This window comes from Gobius niger (genome assembly GCF_951799975.1).
Source record: "Gobius niger genome assembly, chromosome: 7".
NCBI lineage: Eukaryota > Metazoa > Chordata > Actinopteri > Gobiiformes > Gobiidae > Gobius > Gobius niger.
Window position 1 is genome coordinate 25,542,794 of NC_136858.1, and position 23,371 is coordinate 25,566,164.

General features: G+C 40.3%; 2 protein-coding genes across 2 annotated transcripts; both read left to right on the plus strand.

Annotated features, from left to right (window-relative positions):
* Positions 1-1,987: 1,987 nt before the first annotated feature.
* sft2d1 (SFT2 domain containing 1) lies at positions 1,988-18,513 on the plus strand. The gene is made up of 8 exons (XM_079559807.1): positions 1,988-2,188; positions 2,857-2,943; positions 4,270-4,352; positions 7,434-7,515; positions 7,787-7,822; positions 8,149-8,207; positions 12,084-12,113; positions 17,549-18,513. The coding sequence occupies exons 1-8, from the start codon at positions 2,123-2,125 to the stop codon at positions 17,586-17,588; spliced, it is 483 nt and encodes a 160-aa protein (XP_079415933.1). The 5' UTR covers positions 1,988-2,122; the 3' UTR covers positions 17,589-18,513.
* A 2,879-nt stretch (positions 18,514-21,392) lies between these two features.
* On the plus strand, positions 21,393-22,667 carry prr18 (proline rich 18). The gene has a single exon (XM_079560458.1). The coding sequence runs from the start codon at positions 21,803-21,805 to the stop codon at positions 22,565-22,567; it is 765 nt and encodes a 254-aa protein (XP_079416584.1). The 5' UTR covers positions 21,393-21,802; the 3' UTR covers positions 22,568-22,667.
* The last annotated feature ends 704 nt before the right edge of the window (positions 22,668-23,371 follow it).

Consider the following 23,371-nt stretch of genomic DNA (forward strand, 5'->3'; position numbering starts at 1 on the left):
AGGAATAGGCCACCGTTTTTACATACTGAGATATGTTCTTGCCTTAGCTTTGACGAGCCATACCGCCTTTGCTCTGCCCAATCCCGTCAGACCTTGGAAGCTAAGCAGGGAAGGGCCTGGTCGGTACTTGGATGGGAGACCGTTTAGTAACACCAGGAAGCCTAGCGAATGTAGTGTGTGAGTGAGTGGGGCCGATGGCGCAGACTGGTTGCCTCGCTTTCGTCAGTCTACCCCAGGGCAGCTGTGGCTACAATAATAGCTTACCACCACCGAGTATGGAGTGAACGAATAGTGCAATGTAAAGCGTCTTTGAGTGTCCAGAAAAGCGCTATATAAATCCAATGCATTATTAGTATTATTATTATTATTCTTTAGGACCTGTCTGATCTTCCCCCGTGCCTTCAGTCACGTAAACACAGCGCAAACGGCGTTAGCATTTAGCCTCTCCCCCTCTCATCTATGGCTAGTTACGTGAAGTGTTCCACTACAAAGTATAATTAGGCTACACAAAATTAAACAATGTGGATTTTCTAAGCGGATAAAAGGGGGAACTATATTGTAAGGCGTAATAATACCAGGAGTAGTTCGAAATCCGCTCAGTAATCTTCACTTTACTGTGCAGATGCCAAACTACTCCTGGTATTATTACGCCTTACATTATAGTTCCCCCTTTTATCCGCTTAGAAAATCCACATTGTTTAATTTTGTGTAATTATACTTTGTAGTGGAACACTTCACGTAACCATATTTAAATAGGAAAAACGTGGAAGAGCTTGGTAGCTTCTATCTTAACCTGTTTTGGAGCTATATAGATGAGAGGGGGAGAGGCTAAATGCTAACGCCGTCTGCGCTGTGTTTACGTGATTGAAGGCACGGGGGAAGACCAGACAGGCCCTAAAGAACTCGTCAAAGCTAAGGTAAGAACATATCTCAGTATGTAAAAACGGTGACCTATTCCTTTAAGCTCGGGCATGACTGCAACTCGGACCCGAAGTAACAGCCTTTTGAGTGACAGTGCAGGATTTTAGAGGCAGTTGTGGTGAACAGGTCTGGGCTCTTTCTACACCTTAGGACATTGCTGGAACATGTAGGGGGAGGAAAATACATACATTTTTAACATTTTTAAACTCCTTATAGTCCCTTTAACACTTGGAATGCACTTCACAACAAACATGTGTCACAAGTTTTTCCAAGTACACAAGAGTCATTATTTATAGACTGAAGCGAGACCCAATATGTGACATTTGAAAAGCATGGCTAATAAAGACATGAAAACAGCATTTTAGGCAGTACAAAAAGAAAGAAAGAAAGAAAGAAAGAAAGAAAGAAAGAAAGAAAGAAATTCATGTAGTGTTCGGGAAATTCCACAGTTACCATGGAGATCCGCCATCTTTGCAGCTGTTAGCATACATTTTCCATTGACTAACATTAGCTAAAAACAGTATAAAAAGTGGAGAAAAAAGCCATGGAACAACTCCATTAACTGCTGAGTTACTATTGGTAAATACACCTAACTCACTGTGGTGTCCAAGTGTTTTAATGTGAACAATAACTCCGGCATTTTAACTTTTAAAATCGCCATTACTTTACAATTGCTGCTAATCCCATATGACAGCATCCTAATCTGCAATCTATAGATGACCACTAGGTGTCTATAATTGCAAGGCTAATGGGCGATACCAAATATTAAACTACATGATTTTTAGATTTTCAAATTCAATAAATTGTCAAATGTGTGAATGTGTAGCACACGTGACCCTTTGTTTTGAAGTTTGACAGAAGTCTATCGATCCACAGTAAGTGCATAGAGTAAGCGTCACATACATAACACGACTGTACTGGTGACACATGACAGGAAGCCCCGTTCTATCACACGACGGACTGATCTCAGGTCAGTTTCTGCACCGCCCAGAACAAGACACGCAACTGTATCCAGTGAAGTCAAACCGTCGTCAGACCAGTACTCGCAAAAAAGGCGTTTTTTTTTCCGGAAGCGAAAAGCGCAGAAATTTCTTTACTGCTGTGAGTTCGACTAAAAGTTAGACATTCACACGAAGTCACAATACTACTTTTGTGGGGAAAAGTAAAGTGTTAACGGGTTTATTTAAGTTTTATTTTAGCGATGGACAAGCTTCGTCGAGTGCTCAGCGGCCAAGAGGATAACGAGGAGTTGGGTCTCACAGCGCAGGTACTGAAATGTAGGACAGTAGCATATGTAGTGAGCTAATGCTAAAAAATGAACAGGAAACTGAATGCACTGTGCAAATAGGCCTAGTACTGCCGAATATGACTTACTTAGGTTTTATTTCTTACATTAACGACAGCTTATTTCCTGTATGTCATTAGTAGCGCGTGCAGGAATGCAACTTGCCTGTTATGTCTATTCGACACATTACTTCGTCTTGTTATTGTGTCTCTCTTCAGATTGTTTTACTCAGCATGGCTCTAATGTTGTTTAATACTGTCACACCTTTATTCACTTGTATAATAATACTTTACATGCAAACATGAGGAGGAAACGAGGTAAGACTTTGTTTTATTGATGATGTGAATACTTTGACATTAGGTTGCAAGTTTTTATTTTGTCTTAACATTTTACGTTTTTATATTCTTGCAATTCAATGAAGCGTTACTCAGCCAGAAATTCAGCAATATTGCATGAATTTGGCACGGACTGTAAGTAGTATTGTTTGAGTGTGTCAGATAACAACATAAAACTGGATGATTTTAATTTCGAGAGTACCTTTATTTTATTTTACTGAATACAAATAAAGGTTGGCGTGGGCTACTCATCAGCATAAAGCCATTCATAGGTCACTGTGGTTGTGTTTGACATCCTCCTATTGTTCTCCACAGGTCCTGGATGCCAGTACACTCAGCTACAGCACAAGAGTCAAATGGTTTGCCATATGCTTCGCTTCAGGCATCCTGTGTTCAATATTGGTGAGTGTGTGAGTTTTCTTTAATGTAAACTTACAAAGCTGTCGGAATGAAAATAAAAAAGATTTGTTGCTGATAAGGCCCTGGGTTTCGATGCCTGAGTATTTCTCTGTGAGGTTTGCAAGTTCTCTGCATGAGGTTTACTTCATCAACCCAAAACAAACACAATAGGCTGAATCCTCCAGCTTGGTAGTTATGCACAAACTAAGCTCAGTTTGGGAGATTGGCACACTGTGTTGTGCAAAGATAACAGGAAGTGTGGACGATGCCGCATAGCTGTGATAACGGACGCTGACAAAGTATTTTACATCTTGTCTGTGTGATGAGGTTTGTTAAAGCTCTTGTAAAAGTATGTTTTCGTATCGTAAGCTTATAGGAATGACTAGGGCTGAAACAACCTTTTGATTACATCGACAACTAAACTATGAGGGGGATCGCCGTGTCGTCACGTCCGAGGCACTGGTGGGCAACGCAAATGTATAAAATAAATATTAATAGATCTATGATGGATCAAAACATCGTTTACAGAGCATTGCATCTGTGAAAAGATCGGTTCTGTAAAAGATCTGTGATTTAAATAAACAGCTCTTCAAGCTCGGAAAAATCAGCTGTTTGCCCACCAGTCATCAGAACAGCCGGTGGAAATAACAGCGTTTCTCCCTATATGTTGACTCAAACAGAACAAGAAGTCCAACCAGATTAGAAATGTCTATATTACTTAAATAATTATTTGTTTCTGTTTCCTTTATACAGTATAATCATTGGCTCTTTACAAACCAACATTTATGTTTGCCACAAGGGGGCGCCATGGTTACTTGGACAGTGGTACCCAAACTTTTTGCAACTACAGTATGCACCCCCTGAGGCTTTGGATGACTAGTCACCATCCGAACTCCCGAGAGTCGACACACTTGAAAATCCAGTGAATGTAGCTCATAATAAATTTCGCTAATTAAAGAATCTTATGAATATCTTTTTAAAATATGGACAATGTTACACTTAAAATATGTTTTTAGGTAACTACTTTGCCTATACTACAATTAAAGAAATGTTTCAAACATAATGGGCTTAGTAGTCATATCATAACAATAATATTTTAAGTGTCAAAATGTAATCAGATTATTAAGTTTTCGTGTCCTAAACCTTTTCAGGTACCCCCGGAGTCATTTTGCACTGCCACAGTTTGGAAGCCTCTGCTCAAGAAAATATAGGCCACAATTTTATTTTTATTTTTTTTATGTAGAAACTAGCTTCAGTTTCATCATACTTGATTGGCTGCTATAATTAGACATTCAAATGAAACTAACAAAGTCTATTTTCGCTAACTAGGGCTCGGCGCTCCTGTTCCTTCCAGGTGGCATCAAGCTCTTCGCAGTCTTCTACACAATAGGGAACATAGCAGCTATTTCCAGGTAAGACTGTCCCGGCCAACTCTCATTTAGCTGATCTTTTTCTTGGCTTGGCCTCAGCCTTTAATTACTAATGCCCCCTGCTGATGACTGCAAAAAGTATCTCACTCATGCGGCACCGTATGATTGATAGTATCCTCAATGACTTTCACTATCTCTCTTTTGGCAGCGGCTCAGGTTTTTCTTGCATGATAATGTGTCATAACTTGCTGTAACTTGCTTTAGTTTATATGCTCACCCATCACCAGGAAGTACTTTGACAATAATCTTATCCATCATGTATTTGTGTTTAACCATAAAAGATGATAAGGCTAATCACAATAACGCACCACAGGGGTTCCCAAAAATCACCAGACTATACTAACAACTCGGGACCCCCACTGTAAAATATGATTATTATTCATGATCATTTGAGGTGCACAACATTTAAAATTTGTTTTGATCTGGCTTGTATAAAAATATACCGCTTTCAATGAAGAATTGTCCTGCAGAAATAGAAGTAGAGCTGGATTCATTAAGTGAAAGTCGGGGGTTACCAGTTCATCTTGCGCTCAGTATGTGAGCCTGAAAAAATGGACCTGAAAAAGACCCGTGTTGTATATGATTGGAAAAAGATTGTACTGCAAATGTAGAATAAATGTAAACATAATGGGCGGCACTGTGGCGCAGCGGTTAGCGCTCACGCCTCACAGCTAGAAGGTCCCTGGTTTGATTCCCACCTGGACGGGGCCTTTCTGTGTGGAGTTGGCATGTTCTCCCCGTGTCTGCGTAGGTTTCCTCCGGGTACTCCGGTTTCCCCTACCACTAAAAACATGCACAATAGATTCCCCTCTGGGGCCAGGACTCCCCTGAAAAAGAGATTCTTAATCTCAGTGGGACGATCCAGGTAAAATAAAGGTCAATAAATAATGGTTTGATGTGACATTTGTTATGATTATATTTTAGAGAGAACAACGTGTTTTTTTTTCCTATTTTAACCTGGTAATGTTTTAAACTATACCAATAATTGAAAGGGAGGAATCTTATTTGTATAGCGCTTTCCACATGACACAAGTCACTCAAAGTGCGCTATTTCCCAGTCATCTTCCATCCTGTTACTAATCAGGCCCTACTTTGTTTCTCTTTTATTACATTCATTATGTCTTCTTGATAACAAAATTAGTTTTAAAGGTTCTTTTAGAAAGACACTAGGTAAAACAAGCTTGTTTGTTTTACCTAGTGTCTTTCTAAAAGAACCTTAAAAACTAGTTAGACCCTACTTTGCTTAGCTTCAGTAATATCAAAGGAAACTAAAAAGGAAACAAAAAGTAAGGCTTCTTGTTGCACCCTCTGTCTTCTGTTATGTGATTCAGTTGTGGACAATATTAATGAAAAACCTGTTTACTGTACCTGATTTACTAACGTAACATGTACCAATGTAAATATAAATGTTTCTCTTCGGGGGAAGAAGTCACAAGTGAAGTTGTATAGTGGATTATGTTCCAATTGTTTGCCAATGTTGAAATGGCTGTTTGTTCTCATATCTTTGTCAACTGCAGTAGTTCTAATACAATGGGTTATTCTTCCCTCCACTTGAGTCTGGAATAACAGCCTGTGCGTGGCTGCACTCACTCGTGCGTTTGGACAAAGCATCTCCATCTCACTCTCACACTCAGAGCAGACACGGCTCCTACGTCAGAGCCCCACACTCCAGCACTCCGGTGCCTCATTGAACAGCTGTGACGCCTCTCAGCCTCCCTCAGCTCTCCTCAGCACTGACTGCGCGGGAAACCCTTTGTTTAGTTACAGTTTACTGACGTCACCAGTCAAAGTGTAGCCAGTAGGAGGTTTTTATCTATGTGTCATTGCAGTGGTCTTGAAATAGAGATCTAAATGGACTAGTAAATGCCCCCGTACTGTAAATGCTGTCTCCGGCGCTTTGTGATGATGACAGGAATGACACATTTTTATAGATACAAATGATAAAACTATGGACTTTCTCAGATGGTAGATTTAGAGATGAAATTATATCCAAATCACATGGCATGAAATGATCAGGTCATTGCATCACAGTGCAATGTTAATTGTTGGGAGATAATGTTTGTAGATAGTTTACCTTCTTTGTCTCCGAAGGCCACACCAGGCTGAAGCTCTAGATCTGACGAGGCTTTCTTTGTCACGGCCTTCCCAACAAAAGTGAACATTTCTGTCAGGTGTCAGAGACATGTCTGTCGCTGCATGGTGCCAATCTGAATTCAACACATAGGAATCATGGCGTGGGGTGAAGCGTCGCTGCGTGCCCCCGTGCCCATCTGTGTGCATTTTCTCATAAGTGTAATGAGGCGACCCTTTAGGCGAGCAACGAAGCGTAGTTTTTAGAGATATCATTGCTATTATTATTTTTTTAAATGGTGTGATAAATCACTTAATTTCTATAAGAAATTTAGGCATCACCATTCATTATGCCAGGGGTCATGAACCTTTTTAAGTTCTTCAGGGGCTTTATTTCTTGTTTTTTAAATGGCAGCTCCTGAATAACTGAATTTGTGTATATTATATTATATTATATTATATTATGAAGTATCTTTCTTTAATTATTATATTAACCACATCCTGCCACAAATATGCTTTTAAGCAAATACTGAGTCAAACTGTATTCAAGAAATCTGATTGTAGAAAAAATCCCAATGGCTACGGAGCCATATCCATATCCATGTAAACAAGCAGTTTGATATATTAACTGTAACTATTATAGTTTTTGTTCTCACTAATCTAAGTTGAAGGATGCTGAGGCCTACGAAGAGATGTGATACTTCGCTAGTCTGGAGGCTTTATGCATCACGCAAAAAAATTAATAAATTATGGCTAATGAATCAATGTAGCTGATGAAATACTGTACCTGTATTCGTTGTCACAAAGGATGTCGTCATTGTGTGTGTTTAGTAATGAATGTTGAAATCATTTCCAGGACTCTTGCACCTTAATTACATCTCGTCCATCGTCTCACAAACCATTAGTCCTTTCCTTTCTGAATATTAACTTGAATTAAAAATGTGTAATCAGACAAACATTTAAACCATATTTTCCCTGTTGTTTTTCCTAAAGCACTTGCTTCCTTATGGGACCTCTTAAACAGCTGAAGCGCATGTTTGAACCCACCAGGCTGATAGCAACAATTGTTATGCTGGTAAGTGTTAAATTTGTCATTTACAGTCTTTTTGGAGTATCTGGTAGTTCATTTTCACCAAATCCTTTTGGCGTAGACTTTGCTTGTTGTGATTTCTGGTAGTGGATTCCCGGATTTAATCAAAGATTTGGCGCTCCTCTCTGTCTTAAAGGCTTGAGGGGATAAAGTAACTCATCGTGTCAACACTTTTAGCCTTGATACTACAAAACGTCTGTTATCCTACACTTCTGTGAATAGTCTTTACAACATGTTTTGTCCCTTTTTCTTTCAGCTTTGTTTGGCCTTAACACTTTGTGCAGTGTTTTGGGTGAGTATTACCTGCTGTATCATACGAGTTACTGGAAAGGCACATTCATCAAGATTGGATACATAACATTGTGTGCTCTTCATGCTTTTAAATGAAACTAAAACATAAAAATGAGCTTGGTTGTCTTAAACTAGTCATACATTTATGTTTTTACCAATTTGTTTTAGTCACATGATCAGGAAACCTAAAACGTGGGGTGAAAGAATCAACACAACAATTTGTATCCATTTTTGATTTGAACATGTTTACCTCATATCTGGGGACACGGATCTTTAAGCAAGTCCCACCTTCGCTGCCTTGAAATAACTGCTTTATTTTCTTTTCAGTGGCATAAAAAAGGGCTGGCGATCATCTTCTGTATTCTGCAGTTTTTGGCAATGACATGGTGAGTATGTCGAGCTTAACTGACATGTCATGCGGCCGGCTTGTTATTTCATCATCATGCTGGATTCATCCTTCTTGCCTCCCTAACCCACATCTGTATGACTAACCCGCTGAGTCAAAGTGCTCCCGTTGCCTTTGGTCAGAGTATTTTTAACCCGCCGTCTGAGCCGAGGCTGGCTTATACCGCGTATGGCAAAGGAAAGTCCTCAGACGAGTAGACCTTATCCAATTAGTAAACTTGACCTTATTTCGTGAGGTTAATTGGGGTTGTTTTCAAACTAGAGATGAATGGGTCGGGGATGTTTGTTTTTGATGTTGTCTGGGAGGTATTGATATTGATAAGCTGCATTGCAGTTAGACGCTGAGTCATGTTTACTGTATCTTAACTATATGTTTTTGATTGTTTCCTGGCATTGAACTGTTTGAAGACGTCTTGTTTCTTTGAAATGAATTCCTTGTTGCTTGTTTTGGTCATAATAATTAGGTACTTGTTGTCCAAGGGATAAATTGTTAAAACTTCATAAAACACTTGAATTCTGACAAGTCGTCTACCTTAAAGGTTCATTATGGAACTTATTATGAGGAAAAAGACTGGATATTAAAAGATCTTTATTTATATAGCGCCTTTCACAGACATAGTCACAAAGCGCTTTACATGAGACAATTGTACATTCACTCCATACTCGGTGGTAAACTACGTTTGTAGCTTCAGTTTCCCCTGGGGGAGACTGACAGAAGCGCTGTTGCGACTGCACACATCTGCACCAACGGCCCCTCTGACCACCATCATACATTCACGCACACACATCATTCATCCTGGCCTATTGTACATGTTTTTAGTGGCAGGGGAAACCGGAGTACCCGGAGGAAACAAACGCAGACACGGAGAGAGCATGCAAACTCCACACAGAAAGGCCCGTCCAGGTGGGAATCGAACCCTGGACCTTCTAACCGCTACCGTGCCGGTATAGTGCGTATTTGACCTTTTGACCCAGCGGCTGTGTAGATGGTTAGCACAGCGCCTACCTTTTATATCACATTCTTCTCTCACAATTCAGGATCAATTTCTTTTTTAGAGTTTATGGTAGGTTTTCTGGAAGTACAGGTGACACTCAAATTTTATTTCTGTAATTCAACTCAAAATGTGAAACTAATGATATAGACTCATGACATGCAAAGTGACATACAGTTTCACATAGACATTCTATTGGGTTTTGGCCCAATACTTTTTTTCCCCACTGTATGTCAAACCATTAATTGTCCTAATTTTGATGATTATGGCTAATAGTCCATTTTCAAAATACATATTTCAATATATTTATGAGATTTTTAATGCGGGGTTTTTACAAGCTGAGCCATAATAATCAAAATTATAACAAGTAAAGGCTATACATATCTCACTTTGCATGTAATGAGTCTATCATATGTTACTTTTACAGTTTAAGTTGAATAATAGACGTGAATGCACTTTTTAACGATATTCTAATTTTCCGAGTTTCACCTGTATGTGCCATAGAGGCCTCTGTCATGGAAAGCAAAGGCGCCATACTAATCACACATACAGCTGCTGGGTCACAGAAGGCAAGGCAGCTTTATTTGTACCGTGCATTTCGTATACAAGGCAACTCAGTGAGGTCAAATGCGCACTAATATCAAGGGTTTTTTCCGCAAAAAAAAACCGTCCGTAATGCACCTTTACTATCACCCGATTCATGGGTTTTAATCGCATGACTTTCCTTTACTCGATGCCATTAGGTATTAGTTGAACATTTAAAGCTATGATATTTAATTGCTATCATTGCTATTTCGTGTGAACAAATCTAATTTATCTGATCACCTATATGTGCTCCCCCACAAATACCTGATTGATATGTATGTGCATGTTTCCATTTGTCTTTTCCTCTGAACATATTTACCCAGCAGTGAACGGGAGTTTCGGTGTGTCCAAGTGCTTAGAAACGCAAACACTATATTACGCGACAGTCGTTTGTCCAGATTTACTCGCTAGCACGACGCTGCTCGGCTCCTCTCTGTTCGCACCCCCACGTCAGAAAAAACTCACTTCCGGCACATTCTCTGAGCATCACCATGGAAACCAGGAGTCACACATATCCCCGGCTTTCTCGTTCTCCGAGCGCGAGGGGCCTTAGTGCACTCCTACACGGCCCTCCAGACGTCTGAAGGACGGTGGGACATAAGTAAGATCAGCACTGACCCACACAGGAGCAGGCAAAGTGCAGACGGCAGGGAAAAGCTATTTGGGACTAGTGTACGGGACAGTGGTACAAAATGGCCAAGATGATGATGATTAGGATAACGTCTCTCGTTTAGTTCAAAATGTTTAAATGATGTTTTTGCTGCGGCGCGATTCTCTGCCTCAAGAAACAGAAAAGGGCAGGTTTCAGAATAGAGCTGCACAATATATTTCACAATCACTGTTATGTAATATTTGGTGAGGCAACGTCCACATCACAGGATACTGTATTGCAAACGCTGAGTTGTTCCGTCTGACTGAGATTTACTTATAAAGAACTTTGATTGATGATTTTCCATATTTAGTTTTTGGGGCTCATTAAGTCATTTTTTTTTAGTCTAGTTTTGACATAACGTGTTAAAGCCGCCCCATAGTCTCACATTGTGCAGCCCTGTTTTCAAGTCCATCCTTAAAGGGATATTTCAGGATTTTTGACATGTTGCTGATTTCTGGAGATTTTTTTTTTGTAATTCAAGCAGTTCTTATATTTGAAGAGTTTCGTGGCGCTAGGCTAATGCAAGGCTAGCGCATTTCTACGATATCTGCTAGCCTGCATTAAAAACAGTCTGAACCGCTCCACAGTGCACCTGAGGCAAATCACTTATAACGCCAGACTAACCATATAAATGTCTGTGTCGATGGAGTAATTTGAACCATTTTGCATGTAAAATACCTTATATTTGAGCAGCATCTGTGTTCTTCGTGTTTGTATAAGCTACGCAGCGGCGGAGTGATCTGCTAGAAAATAGTCCCTCAAAATGCGATCATTCATGTGATGCAAGGTCAGTAATATTCCAAAAATGATTCTATTGACACAGACATTTATATGGTTAGTCTGGTGTTATAAGTGATTTGCCTCAGGTGCACTGTGGAGTGTGTCAGACTGTTTTTAATGCAGGCTAGCTGATACCATAGAAATGCGCTAGCCTTGCACAAGCCAAGCGTCACGTAATTCTTCAAATATAAGAACTGCATGAATTACAAAAAAAAATATCTCCAGAAATCAGCAGTACTCTGAGGAACTAGGGAATGAGGCCCCATGTCAACAATCCTGAAATATCCCTTTAAATTACAACAATATAATCTGAAACTTGACTAGACCCTATCGAGGACTGAACCATATTTTAACCCAAGAACATAAGGATGGCACCTGGACTAAATGTGTCAATAACAGAAAGAAGAAATGCCAGGAAATGCACATGTTTCCATTGATATTTGAATACCTGTGAACCACTGGTGTTATGTCAGAAGTTGATCCAGCTCCTTTTAAGGATGTAAAGGCCTTTGTGACTTGTGGCGTAATGCTTAAATCGTACATTAGTTAATCAGTTAGCTAAAGTACTGAATTCCTCACATGTTTGAAATTTATGAGGAGCTTTCTGCTGCACTTTAATCTGTCCCTGAAGTTTCAATTCACTTTGGGAAGAAATACTATTCAAGTCTGTCGTTTCACAAACTGCAGTATTGTACAGTACGTGCCTTTGCCAAACTCGGACCAGAGTGGAAAGTTGCTTTAGATACAGCGTCTGAAAGTGATTTACTGTGACAGCCAAAATATCAAGTGCTAACACATCAGCTTTAATGTTTTATCTCTTGCATTAATGTGATCACTTTGTGTTTCAGGTATAGCATCTCTTACATACCATTTGCCAGGTAAGTTGTTGAGCTTTATGTCCGCTCTATTCATTAATCATTAACCCTCTGTAAGTTCAGAGAGTTTACGAACTCTTTTATTCTGTTTATTTTGTTATGTTTCAGTCCTTTACTAAAACCATACAAACCTATTTGTCTACACTGACAATGGCATAGTTATAATAATAAAAAAATGTACATTAGAAAAAATATGTAATAAACAATTTTTCATCATAACAAAAGTATTCAGAACCAATGACTTTTTCCAATGCGCTCAATCATATCATCACTGTTTATGAACATTCCTAAAAGTTTAGGTCCGTGTCAAATTCCATTCATTGCCCATGATACAGGTACAGCCTAAGTGTACATAAAAGAATAGAAAAAGTGCTGTAGTTGCATCACTCCAATAAAATAACATGAATAGAAAGCTATGAATACTTTTTGAACATATATTGACTGTACATTGTGCTGAATTCAATTACTTTGGAAATATTAACACATTTTAACAAAGCACTTCACAAAAGACACTTAAAACAACATGTTTTTATTCATTTCCAAACATTGCCCTGTTTGCCTTCGCCATATGGTTGTAATCCCCCCCCAGGACTAATGCAGGCACTTATGTCCAGCAAATGGCAGCTTGTTGTTTCACACTCCTCTGAGCTCCCAGTGCTTTGTCTGTAATATCAAAAATGGACTCATTTCTTGGCCAGCGTTAATGCTCTTTTCCACAGATTAACCAAAAATGTCTCCAATGATTTGACTGCTATGAGCTTATGTTAAGCTGAGTGAGTTTTAAATCCAGTACATTTATTTTTTTATTAGATCAACACCCAAGTACCTGCTTTAACTTGAGGATAAAAATCTCCTCTGTCTTAAAAAACTTGTGGTAATCTTGTTTGGTTTGTTTTAGCCTGATTAATTTTAGATCAGTTCTGTAGTTGTCATGAGTAACCTCTGGTATTCGCTTCCCAAATTGTTCCATATGGTGTAGTAGTTGTGTCCAGGACTCAAGCCGAGCCCGAGGTGTGATGTTGTTTTGCCAGTCCAGCTGGGAGCTTCGTTTTGTCTTATTTGGTCCACCGTCCCGGAGCCTTTGGCTCACGTACCCCTCCTTATTTAAGTGCCCTGTGTGTTTGGGTGTCCCTATAATCCGTCCTGACAGCTGAGCGACCTCTCTAACCACCCCTTGATCCCATCCCCCAATTCTAATGCTGACAACAATACGGCTCTCAGACAAAGACCTGTTCACTTTGGCCTCCCTCAGAAATTCCTTCACTCAAATCTGCCACTTCCCACTGTTTACTTTCAGAACTACTTCAAGGGGAACTCTCTTCTATACATGTTTTTCTTAAATGCGTTGGCAATTTAAAATTTGATCTCCTCTTAATCTTCTTACTATAATCCATTTTTCATTTCATTTATTTTTGCCTCTATTATTTGTCAACGTATTTACAAAGCAGCTGTACAAATGCCAACATTTCCAACTCCACCGATGTAAACAAATAGCTTACCCTGCTGATATGTCTATGACTACAGCTGACCTAGCCTTTATTAAATATATTACCTTGTTTACTATTCATCTTATGCCTGCTGGACCAATCCTGCTGCATAGGCACTTTCCATGATGCTCTAAGGAGGCCCTTGTGTAATGATATGCATGGGAACATAGTGAAGATGATTTAAGTTCTGTTTTTTCATAATTCATGGCACAAAGACTTAAAACTACAGTGTAGAGTTTGAGCTTGAATGTTATAAATTGAAGATTATGGCCCAAGTCTTCCATTGTTGATAAAAGGCAACGACATTGGCTAAAACAACAAAAAGTGAACAAACAGCAGCAGAACCATGTGGTTGGCTGCCGGGTCACCATTCCCATTAAATACACTTTACTATCAGTCGTCCCGTGAATTTTAAAGGTGTAGTTTTTCCTTCAGATTGTTTATACAGATTTCTTTAGTAAGAGTGATATTTGTCTATATTATGAAAATAAAAAGTATATAATCAGGTATTGACGGTGTATTTTTATCAGCCCTATACTTTTCTTTATAGTTAGAAATTCCTCAGATGTTGTTATTGAGTCTATTACGGACCCCTCCCCCAGTGAAGGCATTCAGACACAGACATTGCATTGATGAAAGGAAAACAACTGAGCAAAGCTTCAATTGATGTATTTTAAGAAGCCTTGTTTGGTTTTCGAGTCCTTTCACTGTACAATGATATTGTTGTCCGAGTCCCTCTTCCGTCAGTCATTCGTTTAATAATATGCCACCTCTTCATTGTTGGCAAAGGCCAGACATTGCATTTCATTTGCATTTTTACTTGTAAATCTCAGAGATGTTTTTTAGTGTTTTTATTTAACACTAAAAGAGTGACTGGGTTCATATATTTATATTTTGGAGTTATAGTACACAAGTTTTTATCGGCCACTGCGAGCTTTATTCAAGAGCGATTAAACCCCAAATAACATGTCTGGTATAGCCTTTTTCACATCAAGAACCCACTTAATCATCTATAGACTGTTCATCTCAGTGCAGTAAGGCTGCAACTAACGATTATTTTTCTATCGATTAATCTATCGATTATTTTTTCGATTAATCGATTAATCTATCGATTATTTTTTCGATTAATCTATCGATTATTTTTCATGTTACCGATTATTTTTTCATTTAAAATGAAGGAAAAAACATTGATGTTTCCAAATGGCATGGCTTTAATTTATTTACTTACTACTAGTCTATTTTCCCCACTTTTTAAAATGGAAAATGGCAAATGGGCCCATTCTCTCACTTCTGGCCCTGACCCACAGTTTGGGAACCGCTGATTTAAAACTAACTGAAACCTGCACCTGACGGTTATTTCTGTCTGACCACTGAGAATTAGCCTGTGAGTCGCCCAACTCGTTATAGACTGTGCACATTCAGAGAACCAGAGTTACTGTAAGTTACTGTGCTCGTGAGAACCATGTGGATTCAACTCCTCTTTAAGACAAAAAGGCCACAGACACGGCTTTACTCTCGTCTATCATCAAACTACTGTCCTGATTCTCCGCTAGACACAACAAGTAGAGAGTTTAAATGAGTGTGCGGCTGATGCCCCGAGTCCACGCAGAGAAAACATGAGAGCAGCGCCCGGGACACGGGGACGGGATGCAGCCGCGCATGAGGCGAAACGAGCACCGGGAGACAGACGCCGAGCAGGGACACGAGCGGAGAAGTACTCGCGTGTTGGGAGTGACGGTCTCTCCTGCTCATTCACTTGCAGACTGCTCCGTTTTGGTTTTATATGCGGCAAAGTAGGCGGAGAGTGCGTGCGCGCTGTCAGAGCCTGTCCCCGTAACAACGCGTTGATTAATCAGTGAAACAACACCGTAGTTTGACTGAGATACGGGGCCCTTGCAGCCGCGGGTGTTTTCGTTTCACATGTTCGTTCATAGCCGTTGTGCTGTAGCCTGGCTAACGCCAGACTAAAATCACAAGTGATATTGCAGTTGGAAATGATTGGAGCGCACACAGCAGTCTGGCGTTAGCCAGGTTAGTTGTGCTGCTGTGATATGACATTTCCGCTCGACACAGTGTGCAAACAACAACATTAATAGGCCGTTTCTGGAAATACTCCCACACTTTTGACGACTTTTGCTGTGCTTTTTCCCCCTCGCTCGCAGCGTTTGCATTACGCGCAGCCACGCTGGAAGTGAAATGTAAACAAGCGACGCGTCGACGCACAAAAACGGCGTCGACGTATTTACGTAATCGACGACGTCGACGCGTCGTTGCAGCCTTACAGTGCAGTAATCCTTAAAATCCCACTTGATATTTTGGAGTTGTTTTTTTTTAATGTTTCCCGTGCACACGTCAGCACGAGTCCCCTCCTCCAAGTCGGTCTATGAGTCTATAGTTCTGACTTTCCCCTCCCCTTTCTCCACTTGTTCTTTTCCCGTTTCGACCTTGGCTGCTTTCACACCTCCTCCACTGAAATCTGTGGCTCTGTGGCTCCGGGGCAGAGTCTGCATAGCAACACACAAACTGATGGGCCCCGGCATCGGTAGCTAGCGGTATATATTAAGGGGGCGCTGAGTTGCCAAAAGGATGCGGTTGCCATAGCGATCCCTCACATTGCATCATCTCTCAAACGAGAGCAGCACCTTGGAGCACGATGGATGGGAGGATGGGGGAACGACCCCCCACTTCATCACTGGTGCTTCCCCGCCAAAACACACTCACTTATTCATGACAAGCCACACCCAAATCAGTGTAACAAGGCACAAATGGCTTTTTATGTCACTGTTCATTTTACACGCCTGACGGATTTGAGCTCAAAAGCATTATTATTGTTATCATCTTGGGCCAGACGTAATTTATGCAGAGCTTTGGTCCACTCGCATCCTTCCTTAAAGCGGTTTTCCAGTTAATATTGTTGAGTGCATCCCTGTCTACTAATTTGAATATTTCAGTAGCTCAATTATATGAAAGATGTGTACACTAAGGCTACACTATATGAAAGAATAAAGGTGTTCAGCAACTTTATTGTTACAAACATAATAATATGTAACACAATTTTGAAACAACTTTGAAATAAGTAAATAATAATGATAATCAAAACATTTGATGGATGAAGGATGAAGACAAAATTCGGGCTAAATGATCAAGACCACAATAAAAATGACATACACATTATCTGTATACTGAAGAGGATTGACTCTATTATCAAACAGACTATCCAAAAGTTATTGCAATATTTTTGTTTCTTACGATATGGAGGAAATAAGATGCCTCAGTTAATAATATTGCAATAGGTTGCGTTCACGTTCTAGAATATAAAGGCAGGGGCTAATACAACTCAATGGGAGGAAAACTTTTTTGTAAGAAATCTCCAAAACAAAGTGTTGTACCGCATCAGTATTTGTTAGTGATTGGATCCACAAACCTGCCACATTATTCTTATGTCTCAAAATCCTTTCTACTGACCAGCATCACGCTCATGTTTTTGAATATTGTCTCCAATTTTTGGACGCCTTTCAGAGAAAATAATTGGACATTAGTTTGCATGTGCTGACAGAGAAGACCGTTTGTTTCATGTGGATTCCCCCAGATGACTTTAATTACACTTTCTCAAGTAGTATCTTCAAAGGAAATGAATGAATTTCAAAAATGATCATTAATGTCATTGACTGGGCCATGATCTCTCTGTATACACCAACAATCTCCTCAAAAACAACCTACCTGTATGAATATTATAGGCCTTTAGAACGCTGTGTGCAGCCCTACACTAAATCACACAGGGTTCATGCAAAAGGAGTCACCGCTCACAAGACAGCCACACATTTGTTTTAGCCCCAAATTTGGACTGAAACTGAAACAGAAGCAAAATGAATTACAAGGATTATATCGCTTTAAACCTGAGCCAAAGTCCTCTTGATTCATCACAATGATTTCTTACTTTTTCCTCTACAGGGACGCGGTGATAAAGTGCTTCACTACATGCCTCAGTTAGGATGCCTGCGTCCACTGATCCACAAGAAGACGACTGGTCCCAATATGCAAACTGGCTTTGTATATACAACACTCTCTCTCTCTCTTTTTTTTTTTTTTTACTGTATTCTGTTTGTACTGTGAACCATTGCTTTGTAAGTGTGGCTTAAATCTCAAATCTGCTACTGGTTGATTTCTTGCCCGCATTTATCATTTACCACGGAAGAAATAAGTGCCTTTAACTTTTAATATATTTAAAGATGTATATTCAGAGGAGTCTTTCGCACTTAATAAGCAGGGAAATGCACACATCTACACATGCTTTCATTTGTAGCACAAAAAAAACTTTTTGGTTTCAAATTCTTATAACAACATTAAAATGCATTTACTGTGTTGAGTTTTTTTTTTTCTTTCCGCTCCACATTTGGCCACAGTTTTGTCTCTGGGCTACACAGCTAATGCTTGAGTCATAATGTATTGGTTTATGTAAATGTCATGTATGTTTTGCTTTCTTTTTTCCGGTCCAGACTGATTTCCTTCATCTTTACTGCTTTAGCTTTTTGAAATTACATGAACATTAGGTTGTCCTTTTCTAAATTAGATTTCCCCGACAGATGCTCCTAAGTCCCGCTTCATTACGCTCTTGTGAACATTGTGATTTAGACATGACCTAATAACCCAGCGCGCGCCGTGGGTTTTCTCCATCACGTCGGCATCGTGGCGCATGGGCCTTTGAGGATGCGGTTGTTATGGTAACCACCTCCGGAAGAATCCCAACCTCGTCACCACCCCCATCCGCGGTGCAGATGTTCGTATTATCTCAATGAGAAGGTGTAGGTCAGGCTATTTAGAGGAAAAGCCTGGAGAAGCAGAATAGTGCTTTTTTTATTTTGCCTCTTGCTCTGTTCAGTGGAAAATATCTCTTTAAATAAACGAGATAGAAATTAAACATGTTGGTTGAATGAATGAATGTAACAGGAAAAAGGCCAGGGCATTGGGCAACGAAAATACACAGCCTTGCCAAAAAAAAAAGATTAAAAAAATAAAAAAAAAGATCAGCTGACTACCTGAATAAACTGAATAACCAGGTTTTTCCATCAATGGATTTTTTTTCTCCTGATAGCACGGGCATATTCCGAGATGACCATGCGCTCAAAGGATTCAGTGCACTCAAAATGTGGTCCAGGGAGCACGAGACATAATTTTCACGCATGGATTGGAGACTGCGGAGTCCAGACATCAACCTCATTGTTGAGAATATGCTGGAGAAGGCTGTGCGCATGTGGTCCGGCTCTCCATTCATCAAAACAAGATCTTGGTGAAAAACTATTCTCATGTTGGACGGAAATCGATCCAATATTGTAGAAGCTTATCAAAACAATGACACTTTTTTTCCCCCTCAGGGAGTTTGTCATTACATGGCTTTTTATACACAATTATTGGCTGTCAAATATTGCCTGTATTTTCACGCTCTTCAATTCAGGTTGTTTCTGTAGTGCCCAATATCACTGTAATTGCCACACAGGGCTTCATAAAATTGCTGATGTGATCACAAAGAGAAACATCAGCATTGAGATGGTTGTACCCATTTAGGAGTCATTCAGACTGTAATTTTTCCCGCTGATTTTCCAACCATTAGAACGTTGTTTTAGATTAGGTTGTGGACTTGCTTCATTGTAGCCTTTAGTCTACTTGGTGCCTCTCCATCTATCCACGGGCCTTGAACACGTTTCATTAGGCTCTTGTGTAACGTGGCGGCGGATTAGCACAGGCAAAATCTCCCTTTGGCAGCACTTGTTCCAGAAACTTGGCAAAGAACCAGCAAGTCTCCTGTACAATGTTGTCGGCCTTGGTAAACAATAGGATTCATGAAGTCAGGATGCACTCTATAGACTGCTGTTTGAGATGGGAGATTCCCATTATGGGTTGTTGTTGTTGTACACTATTTTAAGGCTTTTAGTGGAAAAACATAGTGAGGCGGGGACGTGCCACCCATCTGCGTCTCCTCAATTGCATCTTAATCCAGTGTTATGTCAGACACAACACAACAAATACCAAAATACCACTGTGCTTCCTTTTCAGATTATCTTGTACTTATAACTTGAATGCACTTGCGCATTTATGCTTTTTTACATTTTCACACTGATTGGATTGATGTGGTATAACAGGGATTAATAAGTTGTTTTTATCTTGACCAACACTGCCCTGAAAGCTATTATAAGCCTGTTTTTTTAAATGTAAGGCGCTAATGTGGAATAGTCTTAGACAGGTTTTCAGGAAAGGCTTTGTAAACAAGACTTGTCCTTTTGCTGCCCAAATGTGAATGCAAATCCTATCTCGCACTACAAATCTAAAGCTAACCATTTGTCCTCGAAGTCGGTAGTTATTAGAGCTGCGTGACATGGGACAAAAAAGGTGAGGGATTCCATAGTTTGTGCTAAAACCGAACTTTTGCCGGATTTCAGTTGCGATATACAGTGGCCTCTTATTGTGCCAGCTAATTTTGCCACCACAATAATGTGTTTCTGCATCTCTAATGGCACAGAATGATCTAAACTGCAATTTTGATCCCGATGCAATATCCACTTTTCATTCTTTGTCCCTATTCCCTCTATTCATGACACAAATTGTATTTATTGACTCCTGAGTTCTCAACAGCTCTAAATGTTTGCTTTCATGACATTATAATACGCTCTTGTGCAAATATTGAGTGCTTTGAATGTGTTTGGCGTAATGTAAATACCGGGTGAACATCCTCAGGCTAAATCAAATAAAGTGTCTGAAAGCGACATCTTTTTGAGTAATGGATTTTTTTCAAACAAAATGATGTGGAGTCCTATATTGTTGAGTTAAAAAAAAAAAAATTGTGTTCTCTGCTATTTCTTATGTAGAAGTCTATATGGCACTAAAGCACTCATGTATGTTAATTGTCATTTTCAACTATTGACTTCAAAGTGCGTCAGTTCAAGGACAGACATCTCCACAGGCTCGTTACAGGGAGAAGGCTTCGTTACATGGATTTTACATTACTCGCAACTCAAAGTCTTTTGCATACAGGGCTTTTCATGCACAATGCTTCAGATTAAATATAATTATCACATATAAGTACAAACACAGATGACAAACATAAGTAACAATCAACCTACATAAATGAATTACTTTTTTTTATCCTTCGTTCTGATTTGGAAATACCATTTGATTTCTCAAGGCTATTTTCACATATGTGTTGCGTATATGGAAAGCAAAAGAAATGAGGATTCACCATATTTAGCCTGCGTTGTCATAGAATAAGTATTAATTTATAAGGCAAATGTCTGCGATGTTGTCTTTAAAATTAAAGGCACACTGCGTAACGTTTTGGACTAAACCAAACATGCTCCTAAAGCTAAAAAAGCTATTACTGCAGTGTGTAATAAAAGTATGGATTTGGATGAGAACCTAACCTGTTTAAATCTCAAATTCTACTGCCTTTAGTCACATCTCCACGGAGACGAGCTGGAGACGTACCCACTCCCGATAAAGTTTAGAGTCATATCTTAGGAGAGCTGAGCCTCATAAATGTTTGTTTGTACATTTATGAGGTATTTTTCAATGATGAAAACATTATATCATAAAATAAATGTATTTCAATTTTATTTATTGGGTTAAATTCTACGCCATGGGGCTTTAATCACACTTAGACCACATGTTAACCAATTGGATACATCAAAATAAAGACTTATAGGACTAAGCTACCAATCACAACAAGCTTCTAGAATCCAAATCAATTAGGCTATTATAAAGAATAGGAAGGAGGATATTTGGTAGCGCACTGATGCTCACTGATTTGAAGCTATATAGGCCAGGTCTGTGACGTAGGTAAAGGCTGTATTTCCTAGATTCAGCAAAGATGTCCCTGAGAAAACCCAGAATCGCCGGGTCCACTGGGCATGAGAGTGGGAGAAGAGATTTGGTCCCGATGAAATGACATCATATCGTTTTTCATGGCTTTGTTTGGTGCTCCTCATGACCACGCCTTCCTGCCGGCGCGAGTACAAAAGCTCCGGGAGGCGCGTGTGAGCGCACTAGTTGAATTGCAGCGGTCCTCACAGGTGCACTTGCACGCGCCCTGCGGCCGTCACCGTTGGATAATGAACTGTTGGACACGTCTCGTCACAGGGCTTCCTCGTCTGCACTTTGGACGCTCATTTTTCTGACGCTGTCCTAATTTCCTCCCGTGCGCGCGCGCTCGCAAAAATGCCTTTTCCGCCGATCAGCCTGCACCAGCGGATCTCTTCTCCCGGCAGGGATTTATTCGGGAAGAAGAAAGCCAACGCTGTGCCTCCTCCTCAGTCTGAGCTCACCAGCAAATCAGGGGCCGATAAGGTGTCCGAAAAGGAGAAGCAAACCTCGTCTTCTTGGACTTCTGCGAATTTACGGAATCTCGGGAGAAAATCTCAGCCGGAGATCAAGAGCAAAAGTCCCGTTCAGAAACCGGACGAGCCTCAGGGAAAGTGTTCGTGGCTGTCGGTCCCCAAACCTCAGGAACCGTGCGAAGTGGTGCGCCGCTCCACTTCTATGGACTCAGCGAAACAACAGGGCAATGTCGACGCCAAGAAGGACATCCAGTTTACTCTCAGTTTGACCCCAGAAGCCATACTCGTTATTCAAAAGCGCAACTTGGAGAAGCAGATGATGGCCAAACAGCAGAAGTGCTGCGCGGCGGCGGACTTTCGGCACCGGCGAGTGTTCCCGTCCAAGAAGATGCAAGGGGGAGGCAAGGGATGCGTGCCGGGCGCGAGTAAACCGGACCCGCCGGAACAGGACATCACCGCTATTGTCAAAATCTCACTGTTAAACGACCAGTACAAGTACGATGATGTGGAGTATGAAGACGAGGACGGGGACGTGGATGAGACTGTGGTGAGGAAATGTAAAGAGTGGCTGAAGGGGGTCGAAAACGCCGCTGCTTTGGGGAAAGTGGACAAACTCTCAGCACTTCCGCACCTTAAAGGATGCTGACACCTGACACCCCGAGTCTTTTTTGCTTATCTGTGGACTTTGCATAATCTCAATTAGAGACTCAAAATAGGCTCCGAGTGTGCGTAAAAGAGAGAAAGAAATCCTATATGATCAACTAAAAAATGCAAGAAGTTCTGGACCCAAAACATAGCTTTTTTGCGCCTCAGAGGGGGGGTGTCTGTTTGCCTATTTATGTTTGTCACAATTTAAACACCTTAATAATGTTGTCCTTTGCACATGCTTTTTGTTGTCAGAGGGGCGCATGCGGATTGGGTCTGAGTATAGAAAAAAACAAGGACGCGAGCAGGGATGCGTTCCTTTGTGCAGGAGACAAAGCAGCCCTTCACGCGCCTGCCTCTGAAACGGAATTGTTGCGTTTCTTCCCTCATACTGAGAGGGCTCTATTGATTTCAGAGTCATGTACAGTATTCAATATTGACCAAATATTTGTACTGTCACTGCTGATTATTTTATGCCTTTTTGAAGTAAAAAATGTTTTGTAATTATTTAATCCTAGTCTGGTGTATTTTTCTTGTTGGTATTACTTTATTATTTTTTCCTATTTAAAAGCATTTCGAGGACTTTTGTTGTCACTGTTGCTCGGACCTGGGGCCATTGGGGCATTAGTGCGTAAGCGTCTTAGATTTCCTGTTAAGCAGGTTGACCAGAGGGCTGTGGTGCCCAGGTTCATTATCCCGTCAGGAAATTACCTTCAGTCCTCTTTAGTATGGCAATATCCTCCGAGCACTGCTGCCACTGTTGTAGAGCTATAAATTGGGGAGTCATTTGGTCATAATAACAAAT